Genomic DNA, 15,402 nt, shown 5'->3' with positions numbered 1-15,402 from the left:
GAAACACAAAGAGTCCAAACAAACGTGATTGTGTGACACTTGCAGAGCATTAACATCTGATTAGAGAATATTTTGAATTTGAGTTAAGTGAGGTTTTGAAGTATGACAGTATGGTCTGCATAAAGATGAGAAGAATAGTGTGAAAACGCAAAAGGAAGATCATCAATGAAGATAGAAAAGAGAAGAGGACCCAACGCTGAGCCCTGTGGTACGCCTCTTTCTGGGATAAATGCATCAGATTGTTTCCCTTGAAGAACAACACGTTGTTTTCTGTAGAGTTAAACCACAATAAAGTATTTTGAGACAAACCAACTGCATAAAGCGTATCTAATAAGAAGTAATGATCACCTAGATCAAAAGCCTTCTTAAGATTAATAAAAATAGCGCCTGAAAATAAAATACACTGTTAGTCAACTTTAGAAGAGCACTAGTTGTTGAATAATTAGGCCTTAAGACAGATTGAAGAGGTGATAAAATATTATTATTTTCTAAATACTTTGATAACTGATAGGGGTGTAACGATACCCTCGGGTCACGATTCGATACACGATACTGAACTCATACCATATTATTGCGATACTCCATGACATATGATACAAGGTCAACAAAATGTACTGTGGCTTAAATGCTAACATTTTTTTTTCATTGTGTGTGTGTGTGTGTGTGTGTGTGTGAATAGGCTTGGACTTGGTGCCTATTAAATGTTTATATATATATATATATATATAATTATATATATTATATATATATAATTTTTTATACATATTTGTGTACCGGTGCTCCGGATGTCCAGTCCGCCCCTGATCAACATTACATTAACAAGAAATTCATTTCTTTTCTCGTCCAACAGCATTCCAAACATAATATGTTTCCTATCAAAAGTGGGCAGTGAATAAATCATTGATTCCAACCAATAAGACATATTTTCCCCAAAAGTATTTGAAGAAACACAAGGAAAAAAAGATGATCAGTTGTCTCTATGTCAACCCCAATGACAAAAAATACAGCTATTTTCTTCAAAATTAAACCGTTGTCTTAAACATTCACTTGACCGTGGGTATACCCCATTAAATATTTTAAAATGAGTTTCCTTAGCTTTAGGAGCCACTGGAAAGCTAATACTGTGTTCGCAATTTTTTTAATAGATGGTTTATCATAAGCGTGCAAAACACAGTTATTATCATAGACTGTAAAGGTTATTACAGAAAGTCCCATGTATTCTCTATAACTGGCGCCCCCTGCCGGCGCTGGAGGACCAGCTCTTTCACAGTAGATATGGCTGCGTCATTTATCTAGCGATCTTATTATTCACAATATATCACTGCCATCTTGTTGCTTTTTACACTTTACATAATAAAAATATTAATGACACAATCTTGGTTACACTTTAAATGTATAAATTACAATGTAACACGGACACATTAAAATAATATGAACTACATGTAGGATTGGGTTTGGGTTGAGGGTTGCATGTAATTATGCATACTTTACTTATTACTATAGTACCTACATGTAACACGTGTAACGAGGACACTGCATAAAGTGTTACAGAATTTTCATTACAAGTTATTTTATTAAGCGTGCTTTTGCCTCTCACCTACGGAAGCGTATTGCATTCACTTGAAGAAAAAAATCTACTTTGTTTTTCTGAATTAACGATTTAATTATCTCAAAAACTCAGAAATTCAGAAAAACAGAGCAAAAACTTTTTTCCATGAAAAATTATCTCGTAATTCTGAGATAATTAACTCATTAATTCAGAATAACAGAGTAGATTTTTTTTTTATTCAAGTGAATGCAATACGCTTCCGTACATTGTATCTTTATTTATTAAGAATATATTGTGAGATATATAAATTATTTGCTATCGTTTTACATTATTTTTGCCTCTAGTTGTAGATGCTATTTTACTTTGTAATGAAATAATAAAATATATGCAGAAATGAATGAACTCTGAAACTGCAGTAATGATCTCTGACCTGTAAAGGGCGCACAGTAGCTGGACGCATGCGCAGGAGACCAGTTCAGCGTTCTTTTTTTTTCTTTCTTTTTTATTAATATAGATAATTCAAGTACAAACAATTACGGCCTAAATCAACGATCATGCAGTTGTATTCATGTTGATAGATCACTTAGAAAAAAGAACATAGAAGAAGAAAAAAAGAAAAAGAAAAGGGGTCAGTTCAGCGTTCTGATTGGCTGAACCTTGAGACGTCGCATTCGTTCATTGGATGGCGTGGCAAGGTCATGACTTCGGTGCGCATGCGCACACTCAGTTCCCAGCGCGGTGTCAATGTGGGGCGAAAAGCAGCAGATCTGAACGCTTGCAGAAGATTTTACACTCGGGTTCAAGGCTTTTAAACATCGGATCGCGTGTTTTATCGTTGTTTAAACAGAGGAAACATCATGACGAGCAGCTCAAAGCGGAAAGACGAGGTTCATGTGGTCAATGGTGGAGTGAAGCAGTCCTCATGGAGCAAAGCTATCAGCTGTAAAGCAGTGTGGGAAGAGAAGGTCTGATCTATACACTCTCAGTCTCTCACACTGCTATCGTGTGTGTGTGTGTGTGTGTGTGTGTGTGTGTGTGTGTGTGTGTGTGTGTGTGTGTGTGTGTGTGTGTGTGTGTGTGTGTGTGTGTGTGTGTGTGTGTGTGTGTGTGTGTGTGTGTGTGTGTGTGTAATGTGGTGTTCACTGAGTAGGGTTCAGGGCTTTAGGGTGTCTTGTGTAGGGATTGGGCTGTTTAAAGGAGATTACTGTGGCTGCCTCGTGCTGATCCACATTTATTATTATTACACATATATATATATATATTTAAGAATTATGTATTATAATTATATATTATCATGTGTATAAGTGCTGTAAATCGATTAAAAAGTTAACCAATTAATCGCAATCAGTCGCACATTATATTAAAGTTGTAAATATATATTTTTAGAATATATTTTATTGTTAATATGAATTCTATATTTGATCTTTTTAATTTATTATAATTTCACATTTAATCTCCAAATTAATGTAGAAACGACATGAAGACAGTAGCCTATATTTTAAATATTTGTTTATTGGCATCTTTTTATGAAAATACTAATACTGTGACTGATGTCTCTATGAAATTGATGTCCCCCCATTAATGAACATTAATGACAGACAGCAGTGGGTTTATTAGGCTGGCGTCACTAGTGATCTGACCAACATGACACACATTCTCTCAGCTCTTTACGCTCATTTAGGCTAACTCATGTCACTGTGCTTACGAGGATACTCGACAAAACGGCCATATTTTTGTGTGTTTGTGTCCATTTAAGCTGTCTGGAAGGGCTTTCCCATCATCACTGCACATTAAACATGTTTTACTGGACTGTAATACTTCTAAGAGACTTTTTCTTTGAACTAATCTTAAACATCACATTTAGTTATAGTTTTGAATAACTAAACCTTGCTCTCACAGAAATTGGAATGGCATTAAAAATGAAAGGGAAAAAAACTAACTTGCATGCGTTTCTCTTGTTCCTTAATTCTTCTCTTTTCTTTCCTTGCAGGATGAGTTTTTAGATGTGGTCTACTGGTTCCGCCAAATCATCGCAGTCATACTGGGCGTAATATGGGGTGTGGCTCCTCTGAAAGGGTTTCTGGGTATCGTCATGTGAGTACTGAAGTCCTGGACCTGAACACTTGATTACATCATACAATCATGCATGAGCTTAAGTGGTGTGTGTGTGTGTGTGTGTGTCCTCCAGATTCTGTGTCATCAACGCAGGCGTCCTGTACGTGTACTTCAGCAGTTTCCAGCAGGTGGACGAGGAGGAGTACGGGGGGACATGGGAGCTCACCAAAGAAGGCTTCATGACTTCATTTGCTTTGTTTCTGGTAGATATGTTTGTCTTTCTCCAGCTAAACCTGTTATACTGTGTTTGGACTGATGCTTTATAAGGTCAGCGAAAATAACATGGAACTCCAAAGCATGACCTTTAGGGCGTTTTCACACCTGAAAGTCCGAACCAAAGTTCACATTTTGATACATTTTATACTTTCAGAATGTTTTGGTTTGGTTTCACACTGCAATTATGCGAGCGCACTAAAGAACTTTACGAGACATACTTGCGTCCTGTCGTCATCCTCTATGTGGGCTGCATCTTGACATTGATTGGTTTGTAAATGGACGTGCGTCTGACGTCGGCGTGTTGTCAATTCGGCGGGTAACTTTGACAACATGAATCAACATACGCATATCGTTGCAACTATATTGGGTAAGTGTTACCAAAACCTCGTCTCCTCCTCTCCCCATGTGCTACTACGGCTCATTTTTCCTGCCACCTTCTGTTTTTTTCGGCTATACGGGAACCACCGGAACTTCCTGTAAAAGGTCTGAAAGTCCGAACCATACAGAAATGCTTTCACACTAGAAACGAACCAAACCTTTGTTCAGTTTGATCCGGACCGAGACTATCTCTTTTCGTCGGACCAAATTTCATCTGTATGGTCCGGACCGTGGTTTCACACCTGTAATTTTGATTCGGACCAAACTGAAAAGTCCGAAAGTCCGGACCAAACAAGGTAGGTGTGAAAGGGCCCTTAGAAGGAAAACTGTAGATCAAATATATCTGGAAAGTTCGTAGGGCCTTTGCTGCGTACAATCTACACTAGGGCTGTATTGTCCTAGTCGATTAATTGGTCGATACGTTCTGGTTCGACCAAAATTCTGATTGGTCGATTTTTTTTCCCCGCGCTCATTTCATCAGTTTTGCCGCGCTGGCGCGCTCATCTCATCAGGTGGAAAGCACTAACTGCTAATGGGGGTGTTTTCAGAGTACCCTTGTTTCACAGGTAACAGTCTGTCTTCAGAACACCCCCCTTGTTTTCACCTTTTTTGGATTAGCCCAACCCAAGAGAGAACGATAAGTCGGCTATTAAGGTTTGATGCGGAATATTATTTATTTAATTGTGAGAGCGTTTAATAGTCAGTCCTCTTCTAACATGTCAACAACAAAGAAATCGACAGTGGCAGCTAGGGATGTCAACGATTAATCGCCGATCGATTAATTGTCGATAACACGTTTAATCGATAAACCTTATCGATCATCGATTAAGCAGGTTCATGCGCGTGCGTGCTGCTCAACCGCGAAACATGTAAGCGAGCGCGCCGGAGTTATGTTTGGGACTATTTTACACTTTCATCATGACTATAAGTTTGCGTGTGCATTCGCTGCCTTTTGTTTTGTGCAAATGTAAGTTGTAATAGTTTATTTTGTGTGTGCCTATCTATATCTGATTTATCTCATATTGGATGCATTTGGTTAAGAATTGAGGCAGCGTGATCTTTAGCGCGCGCAGCTCAAATGGCAATGCACGACTAATAACGACTATTGGGACTGTCATATTATATAACATTATAAAGAGAACAATATTGTAATAAAACATTGTGAATTATTTGGGTTTAGTTGCCGTGTCGCGTTGTTCCAGGAAGAGCGCGTCCACAACATGAGTCATTCTGAATGGCACGTAACTTAGTTCAAGTTCACTTGTGCATTCACGTCATTTTGTGCAGATATAATTTGTAATATTATGTTTATTTTGTATATATCTGATTAATCTCATAGGATGCGTTTCTTTGAGTTAAATAACGTGCTAGCAAAGTGCTCAACGGTTAAGTTATTTATTCAGCGCGCGCCGCTCAAGCAGAATGCACGACTAATAATAACGAGGATTAATTTGGGACTGTCATATTACATAACATGAGAACACTATTTTATTAAATCGGTGTGAATTCATTGGCTTTAGTTGCCGTTTTAAGTGCGTTGTTCCAGGAAGAGCACGCGTCCACAAGTCACACATTCTGACAAGCGCATCTGAGGCGGCGTTGGTGACACGTTGTATTAGTCGTTATATTTGATTATTAAATATTTATTTTAATTCAGGGCCTGAATTTCGTTTTGGAAAATGGGGGGGAAATCCCCCCTTAGGCCCCGTTCACACTGCAGGCAAAAGTGGCCCAAATGTGATTTTTTTGGGGTCAAGTGACCAGGTCAGATTTCATCAGTGGTAATGAAAGCCCTAGACACAACAGACACAGACAGTAGCCTAACATTAAAAACTTGACTAGATATGGAGAACAGCGATGAAGCGAGTCAATGAGAGTGAGGTGTTAGATCTAAGTAGTATATGGGGAGATACTTCAATTCAAGCTAGAAGGACCTACCGTAACCGCTCCGTTTTTGAAAAAATTGCACACGAAATGGAAGAACGGGGACACAGGAGAACAGCGTCTCAGTGAAACTATTCACGTCATATTCCCACCACTCCTGGCTTCGTCTACGCCTCCACACAGATCTCTGTAGTGGATTTGCAACCATAAACCCGCAAAAGTTTCCATTACACAAACATTATGAAATAAATGCGAATATGCTTACTTCCTCCATAACCTCCCGAACTTTAGTGCAACCGCGTGCTGCGTCTGATGTCATTGTTATTGTTCTTTTGCACATGCCGGTTAGTTTGAAACCTCAAACAGTTCACACTGCAATCAGATATAGGTCACATTTTAAAAGGTAATGTGAACAGCCAATCAAAAAATCGGATCTGAGCAAAAAATCAGAATTGAGCATTAGGACTTGCCTAATTAGCATTAGGAATCTTAGATGATTAGATTTTTTCCAAACAAAAATTACATTTATCTTGCCGAAATGTTTGCGCTCATTGCATTTTTACAATGGGGTAATATTGTTGTTAAGAGTTTACACAACACAAGGAAGCTTGATTTAAAATGTTTAATTAAATTGAAAAAAGTAGCACAAATAAATACAATAGAATAAAGATACAAATAAAGACAAATAAAGAGAAGTTTTTCAATGGGTCTAACTTCATATAGGCCTACAGAAACTGAATAAAGTAATCAAATGGAAAATAACACTGGGTAGTATTTTAGTCCTGAATAAATTAAATATATATAGGCTATTAATCCTGATTCCTTTACCTTAAAGCTATCTTTTGTTGTTTTGACAACTAAATTAATGAGCTAGTGCACGGATCCTGTGTTCATTATACTGGCATGCGTTTTATGCTTATTAAAAGACAAAACCGACTATGTTTAGAGTATACTCACGAAGACCAAAATTGACACAATTTTGCGTGTTAAAACAATATAATCCGCGAAAAATAACTTTTGTTACTGGCCAGCTGTTTTTGAGGCGGATTTTCTATGAATGTGCGCATAGAAAATAATCTCAGAAAGCGCGCGAGCACTGATTAGTTTAAAATCGCTTGAATGTTTAAACTGGTAAGACTTAAAAAGACGTGCAAATGGTAAACCTCAGTCACGATGCACTGCTGGCCCGATTGTGCGAGTGAATATTGCGTCATGTCCCGACTCCTAAACGCGAGTGTGTATTATCGCCGCAGCGCTTGATGCTTGCCTTGCACAACACATTATGAGAGAAGAGAAAGAAGACGCGGCACGCTAAACACTCACGCTGTTTGTGAAATTGCGCCTGGCAGATAGTTGTTAAAAGAATGATTTGATTTTATAATCTGTGTGGATTACGATTGCGGGAATTTCCTGCATTATAAATGGGAGACCTGTGGGAATTATTAGAATTATGCGCAATACCCGCAATCCCGCGCCGAAATTCGAGCCCTAATTTAATCATCAATCACATCGAAACATTTTACAATCCTACTAGCCCTTTATTTAGATTAAAACCATTGTCATTAATTTGTTGAGGAACATAGCGGTTTGAGCAGCATTTGCAGACGCTGTCATGCTGTTGGCCATATGCACTGCAGCAGACGCATATTGCAGTATTAAGGCTAACGATTAATCGATTAATTGATCGTTAATTTATACGACGATCGATCATGGGAATTTGTGAAAATTGACATCCCTAGTGGCAGCATTTTGTTAAAATTGATAACGGGAAAAAGGTCGAATGCAAAGTGTGCAAGCAACCACAGCTCGACGACAAACATAACATATCATCTAAAAGTGGTAAGCTCACTTGTCTGCGTTAGCTTGCCCTGTCTATTTTGAGTAGGCTATATGAACATACCAGAATTGGCATATTTCAATGTTTTAGTGTGATAACCTAACTTTTTTATTTTTTGTTTGGAGCCTAATGCGCAATTGCGCTGTGCTAGTTTGTGTTAGTTTTGAGCCTAAGATGCTTTATTTTTCAGTTATGCACTTTATTTCGTTTCTGCTCTTGATCTGGTTTGTTTAATAAATATTCTTTTTTTTTATTAAAGTGTGTTTATTAAGAGTAAAAGCTTTAAGTTTATAGTCTATTCGTGTCTCGGCCGCGAAGCTGATCTCTATGTTCAGCCTGTGCGAGGACATGCACTGGGGTGCGTTTCCCGAAAGCATCGTTAGCCAACTATGGTCGCAAGTTGGTCGCAATTTCCATTGAACTCTATTGGTAACGACGGAACTTGCGACCATAGTTGGCTAACGATGCTTTCGGGAAACGCACCCCAGAGCGGCTGAAATGATAGTGTCTGACAGTTATAACATATGACAAAAATAATTGTCTAAATTATGTTGATATTCCTCAACAGTTCTTGTGATGATATCACTAGTTGACATAGTACTATTTTCTGAAATCATAGGCTATGATATTGCGCAGGTGCGCGTGATGCAATGCTGTCAGAGCCGACAGACTCGTGTGTCAGACTCATTTCAGTGCAAAATAATTCGGTCAAAAACGATGTCATATACTGCAAATAGCCTACTAGTTTTTATGTTTATTTATAATTCATTTAGGCGGACAACAAGGCTACCAAATACTGCGCGCAGCTAATTAATTTAACTTTTTTTTTTCTAACGTCATTTTTAGTCGATTTTTAGTCAAATGTCAGGACTTCAGTCGACCAAGATTTTCTTTGGTTGAATACAGCCCTAATCTACACTATTAGCTATTCTATGTGAATTTGTTGTAATGTAGTTTATTCCTGTGATCAAAGCTGTATTTTCAGCATCATTACTTCAGTCTTCAGTGTCACATGATCCTCCAGAATCACTCGAACGTTGGTGTCGGCTGGGTCGGGGCAAAGAAAGTTGCGCTTGAACACTGCAAAAGCTACAGCGACGGCCAGCTAGCGCGTTCAGCGCCTGCGCGAGGGATAATAACCGTCCAGCGCACAGCAGTCTATTCGGCACGAGGGATGCTAACACAAACAACACCGCGGCCGTTTACCATCTAGGCTCTGTTTACAGCTGGTGTTAAGATGTGTTTCGGTCGATCGGATCACTAGTGGACGACGCTAAACACAGGTGTAAACGGGTCTAAAATGTTTTGAGCTCGTCCACTTCCAGAGGGAGAAAACACATTCGACCGGATTGCTTTAGTAGTGTAAACGCTCATGTGAGCGAATGTGTTCAAACAGCCACAAAAGACCGTCTTCTCTCCGTCTACTGAACTAATGCGTAACATTATGGGACGAGCTCTAGACAGACGGGGTTTAAACTGTCGGCTGGAGACACATGTTTGGTTTGAAGATGAAAAACATATCAAGCACAATGTTCTCTCGCCATTCCTGATCTCTAACACACACACACACACACACACACACACACTCACAGCGTTCGGCTGGTCTTGTGTCTCAGAGCAGAAACTAAAGCTGATTCTCTCCGTGTGTTTCCCGTCGTCTCCGGGCGCGTTCATGTGTAAATTACACGAGCTTATTTTATCCATTAGATCGAAAGATCTGAAAAGCCCATACATTTCCCCGCCCATAGTCCCTCCGCTTGAAGAAATCAGGACAGAAGTGGTGGAAAGTGGACAAAAGAGACGATTAAAACACCAGGTGTGAACAGGAATGTGTCTCCCTCGTCCACTTGTGATCCGATCCACCAAAAACAGAACAGGGCCTATGAAGCTTAACTTGTGTTAAAGGGTTAGTTCACTTAAAAATGTAAACTCTGTCAGTAATTACTCTCCCTCATGTTGTTCAACCCCATAAGACTTTCGCTCATCTTCGGGACACACATTAAGATATTTTTGATTAAATCTGAGAGCTGGATCACTCCTCCATAGGCTTCTATTGTAATTGCATCTGCCGGCCCAGAAAAGTTATTAAAAACATAGTTAAAATAGTCCGAGTGACTACAGCGGCTCAACCTTAAGTTTATCAAGCGACAAGAATACTTTTGTGTGCAAAAAACAAACAAAAATAACGACTTTAGCGCCGCATGAGTAAGAACTGAGGAGATGACGCACACGGTAGAAATGAAAGCATATTATAATTATAAATGCAGAGTATAATCGCAGCCTTCGCCAAATCGCGTGTGGTTATTGCGATTAATAGTGCAGCCCTACCACATACGGCCCTGTCATGATGAGAATATATTTGTGTATTGGAACGCACCAAAAAAAGATGTAGGAAAATTTAAAAGCGCCTTTTTTGCGTCTCCTCTCGTCTTAGTCGTTTGCTTGCTTCGCCACTTTTGTTTTTCTTCTCGTCCGCTGGTTTACGAGGCTCAACGGCCAATCAGAGGGATCCGTTTTCCCAACGCCGGATCAACGCGTGCAATTGACCCAATTGACCCTTCGCAGGGAGCTTGATTGACAGGTGATCTGACCAATCATACTTCGCCATCCGCCATTTTGTCCGACAAAGCAGTCAGGAGAGTTAGTAGATTAACATGGGAGGATTTGAACTGATGCCGTTCTGCGGTTAAAACAACATTCCTTCTGATGTTCATTCATGTTTATTTGATGCTATAAATGAACTAGAAGGAAGAGATGATCGGATCACGAGCAGCTTTAACTGATGCTCTACAGCGATCTGTCACGACACATTAGAGAGCCACAAAACGGTATTTATTCAAATAAATAAAAGACCAAGTTTGAAAGGTGAGACTTTGTTTAATATGTTTAATATCAAAAGTAACCTGGTCTGTCCCGTCTGTCAGCGTGTTGTCAGTCCGCGATGTATTTTTCACTGCGTGAGAACATGGTGTGTGTGTGTGAGAGAGCAGCGTAGCTTGTCGGACATAGCGACAGTAACTAGGGGGGGGGCGGGTCTTTGCGAACGGTCAAGGCCGGACTTAAGCGGAAACGAACCGCAATTCTTCTTTGACAAATAGAAAGTTCGAAAGAACAGCAATAGGCTCCACGCACGAACGCTGCTGACGTACTTCCGGTAGAATCTCAGCCAGTGTCTTTACCTCCGCACAGCGCGTTCTATAGCGAAGTGTACTAGCGGACGAACTTAAATAATACAATTTATTTTCCTCAGAAACGAGACAATGATTTTAGAAACTGATTCGCTAGTCTGATTTCGCATGTTATGAGAGATTACTCACCCTCAAAGTTGTCGATGTAGCTCGAAATATATAATTTAATGCCCTTTTTTTTTCTTACTCTTATGTGTGACAGCTAACTGCCTCACAATATTGTTGACATCATTCACGTTAACCGCTGGAAGTTCTTGTAAACAGCGAGTGTAATTTGCCATTATCTCCACCTAATGCAAAAACGGCTTGCGACGCAGCACCGGATGTGGCAAAACACGGAAGCGATCGTGCATAGAGCCGATTCTTCTTTGAAAATGTATATCTTTTATTACCAGTGTTGGGGAAAGTTACTTTTTAAAAGTAATGCTTTACAATGTTGTTACTCCCTAAAAACGTTACTAAATGCGTTACTTATTATTGAAAGTAATGTTACATTACTCTTGTGTTCCTTTTTCTCATCTGGGCTTGGCTTGATTGTAAAAAACCCCCAAAAAACTCAAACATTTTTGGCAAAATGTAAAGGCCCTTTGACAGCATAAGTGAAATGAAAAAGACTGGAGACAGGAGAGCTGTCAGTCAATAAATGGGAAAAGTATGTATTTGAAAAAGCAACTCGGATATTTTGTTGTCAATTTAAAAGTAACGCGTCACTTTACTAGTTACTTGGGAAAAAGTAATTGATAACATAACTCATGTTACTTGTAATGTGTTATTCCGAACACTGATTATAACAATAGATTCTTTACTGTCACTCTGATCAATTTAATGTGTCCGGAATTAAAAATGTTAAATTCCTTAAATGTACTGACTGCAAACTTTTGAAAGGAGTGGCGTAAGAAAATTGCGTGGAGTGGCGTAAGAAAATGTTAATATTAGCCTAATTTTTACATGGTAGGTAAAATTAAGTTAAATCAATAAAGTAAATTTTCGGAGTATTTTACATATTTAAAAAGTAGCACAGCTTGCCCCACTTTTCATTAGGGATGTCAGAGTTTATTCCAAAATCGAAGTAAAAAAGTAAAATTTTCCATAAATGTATTTTCTTTTTTTGCATTGTTGACGGTATGTTCATGGCACATATCCAGTAAATTCTCCTCCTCATTTGAAATGTTATTAATTTTACTGTAATGAGGGAAGTCATCCAGTCTGGAAACAGTGTTATTTAATTTTTTTTTAAATCGACATTGAATTAATTCAGTACACCAAATACTAGGGCTGGGTAAAAAATATTGATTTCTCGATATTAATCGATTCTTATTTTTACGAACCGATATCGATTCTTAAATCTCAAGAATCGATTAGTCATCCTGTTTTCATTTGATGAATGTATGGAGCATTGTAGCGAGCATCCCATCCAATAAATCGCAATAATCTTTGTGCTTTGTTACTAGTGATATTAAATAAAGTCTCAAATTTCAAATGACGTCCATTTTCTTACGAAATTCAAAAACATAAATACCGTTTTGTCGCTGTGGCGTGAGATCGCTCTGGCTCAGCTCAAGAGAAGCTCATGATCTCCTCTTCCGCCTTAATAATACCAGTTACAGCGCCAAATAAACATGAACGAGCGTCTGAAAGTGTGTTAAAAGATAGAGTACAACTTATCGAAATCCGTATCTTTCACATGGAATCGCTCAGTGTTTCAACCGTGGAAAGACGTCAGTAAAACAACTTGTAAACAATGTCATGTAACGTCACATTTACCTCAGAAAAACCATATGTGACCATAAACTCGTTAGTCAGCTAGAAAAATTAACTCTAGAGAGGAGCATTTTGCTAAATATATGCACCATATTACATATTCATTATAATTTTTAATGTTCTTCGATATTTAATGCATGTTTGAATAAATCTGGCAAGTTTTTATGACAGCCACCATTTAAATGTTTATATTTCATATAACTTTATTATTATAAAAATAAATAAGTGTAATTTAAGTGTTTGTATAGCTACAAATCAGTTCATTTTTACCTTCAATATTATAGTAGGCTACAACTGACCCCCATAGTTTACAGCATTAGTTAAGAGATTTGTTTTCCTTGAGAAAATTTGCCATGTATTGTACCTGATATCCAAAATAATCAATATTGATTATTAATATTGAATCGAATTGTGAAATTTGTGTCAATACCCAGCCCTACCAAATACAATTATAAAACACCCCACTAATTGTTGTTTTAATTGATTATGACTGGAATGTGGGCTGTGATTCCTGTTGGTTGATCATCTCTACTCTTCTCTGAATGCTGCACAGTGTCTGATAACTGTGTGTGTGTGTGTGTGTGTGTGCAGGTGGTTTGGATCATATTCTACACGGCGCTGCACTACGACTGAGGACCTGCAGGAAACCCATAGTCCTGGAGAGACTAAGACAGACATTTTATTTAATTTAAAATGGAGAGGCTGGATCGAGCCACTTTTCCGAGTCCTCTGTCTATGTTACCAGCAGCATGTGTGAGCCTTGAGGAAGAGGTGCATCATGGGTACAAGACCTTCTCGCGCCCCCAGGGGTCATTGAATTTTTAAGCTAATACTGTCCAGTGCACTGCCACGGCTAATGGGTTCATAACTGTTATTTCTGTTCGTCCTCTCTGCTTTTTCTGGCTCGAATGCCGCCGTATCGAGCGGGATTTAACTTAATTTGATGGTTTTGTTCGTTTCTTTCACGATTAGCTTCCAACACAGATTGTCTTACTCTGTTATGAACTGTCAGATACAATAGGAGTGTGTAAATTCTGTACAATTCATTTTATTGAATCCATAATGTATTAAAGAATTTCTTATGTCTCGTTACTGTAACATACTTCTCAGTATTTTATAGTGTATTCATGGAAATGTGAATGTTATGATTAATGTACCTGAGGCTGTAGAGAGACTATTTTCTGGCGGAAATGTTTTGGAGAATAAAATAAATCCTGGGCATTGTCTGCCCCACACTTTTCAACAGATCACGCTCTGATGGACATTTTATTCTTGTTCTTAATAGCTTTACAAATCCAGTAAAGTTGTTTGTTTGACTGTATTGAGAAGTCCTGGATTTCTGTCGATCTTGAAGAGATCCGCAACCATCCAATCAATTCCCCACGGACACAATCAGGCCCAGACCTGCAAAAAACAGCAAGGTTTTTAACTACTTCTAGAAAATGAAAAACAGAATATTCTGTTTTATGCTTTTAATTAAATAAAAGCCTGACACTAAATACATTTAAGTATAGACTATTCAGTCAGCGTCATGACAGGTATTCAAGCGAGGCTGTGTGAGTTTTCAATGGTGTAAAAAGCTTTATAAAGCCCCTAGATCAAATAATTTTCCACAGCGCATGTTTTTTTTTTTTGTCTACTGACATTTCTCTGAAAGGTATTTTTGCAGTGTTTCGCCAGCAGAAAAGTCCACAAAACACATTCAAAAACAGTACAACCCACTGAAGAGTATCCCTCGCACTCACAGCTTTCATTCGTTCAACATCAAAGATGGCGCTGCTGTGTGAATCATAGACAGGTGTGAATGAGGTCTAGTGGTATCGCCATGTGTCTATTCGCGAGTTTCCCGCTCGTATCTACGACATTATGGTGGCGTTCATTGTTTAACTCGTAAATGTGATCTTTCCGACATGAGGTAATAGGACATCCGCTGTGGTAATAGGAGTGAAGTAGTAACGCGTTTAAAGATCAACCAATGTATTTTATTTATTATGCTCTAATTAATAAATTGCGTCCAATTAGCTTCTTGTGGTGTCTCATTCTCTGTAGTTCAAAGCATGTTAAGTCCAGACCATACCTTACAGCGCACGAACATTGTCCATATTATTCCATATGTCCTTGAACATCACTCTTTAAAGCATGGTTAAGCACTATAAGCTCAATCCAACACATTACAATCCTATAAGCCGGTCAGCATGGTGGTTTAACACTGTCATAAACTGTGCTTCCCCACTACCAATACACCTGTTGTCTAATTACTGTCTATGCTAATTACCCACGTGCTCCCAATGTTGTCAGAGCGCCCCCAATGGACAAATATATATTTGCATTAAAATGGCTCTTACAATGAATTTACCTACATTTTTCTAGTTATGCCAAGCTCTAAAAAATAATTGAGAAGAAATTGTGAGTAATATCCTTAAACCTTATCGAGTAGCCTATCACACACAGAGAACTGGGAAATTAATGGGGAA

At 38.6% G+C, this 15,402-nt stretch overlaps 1 protein-coding gene across 1 annotated transcript; it reads left to right on the top strand.

Moving 5' to 3' along the window:
* The first annotated feature begins 2,253 nt into the window (after window positions 1-2,253).
* On the top strand, window positions 2,254-14,175 carry rab5if (RAB5 interacting factor). The gene is made up of 4 exons (XM_056243102.1): window positions 2,254-2,514; window positions 3,540-3,643; window positions 3,738-3,867; window positions 13,520-14,175. Exons 1-4 carry the CDS (start codon window positions 2,407-2,409, stop codon window positions 13,559-13,561), a joined length of 384 nt encoding a protein of 127 aa, XP_056099077.1. The 5' UTR covers window positions 2,254-2,406; the 3' UTR covers window positions 13,562-14,175.
* The last annotated feature ends 1,227 nt before the right edge of the window (window positions 14,176-15,402 follow it).

Source organism: Rhinichthys klamathensis, unplaced genomic scaffold (assembly GCF_029890125.1).
Source record: "Rhinichthys klamathensis goyatoka isolate OS25496 unplaced genomic scaffold, OSU_Roscu_1.1 h1tg000025l_1, whole genome shotgun sequence".
Taxonomy (NCBI): domain Eukaryota; kingdom Metazoa; phylum Chordata; class Actinopteri; order Cypriniformes; family Leuciscidae; genus Rhinichthys; species Rhinichthys klamathensis.
The sequence above is the reverse complement of the archived record's forward strand: the minus strand, read 5'-3'. Positions and strand labels throughout refer to the sequence as shown.

Bases quoted from the DNA above. Each gene is read 5' to 3' on its own strand.
- rab5if (XM_056243102.1), top strand. From the start codon at position 2,407: ATGACGAGCAGCTCAAAGCGGAAAGACGAGGTTCATGTGGTCAATGGT. The intron at 2,515-3,539 runs GTCTGATCTATA...CTTTCCTTGCAG, and splicing joins AAGCAGTGTGGGAAGAGAAG to GATGAGTTTTTAGATGTGGT. The intron at 3,644-3,737 runs GTGAGTACTGAA...TGTGTCCTCCAG, and splicing joins GGGTTTCTGGGTATCGTCAT to ATTCTGTGTCATCAACGCAG.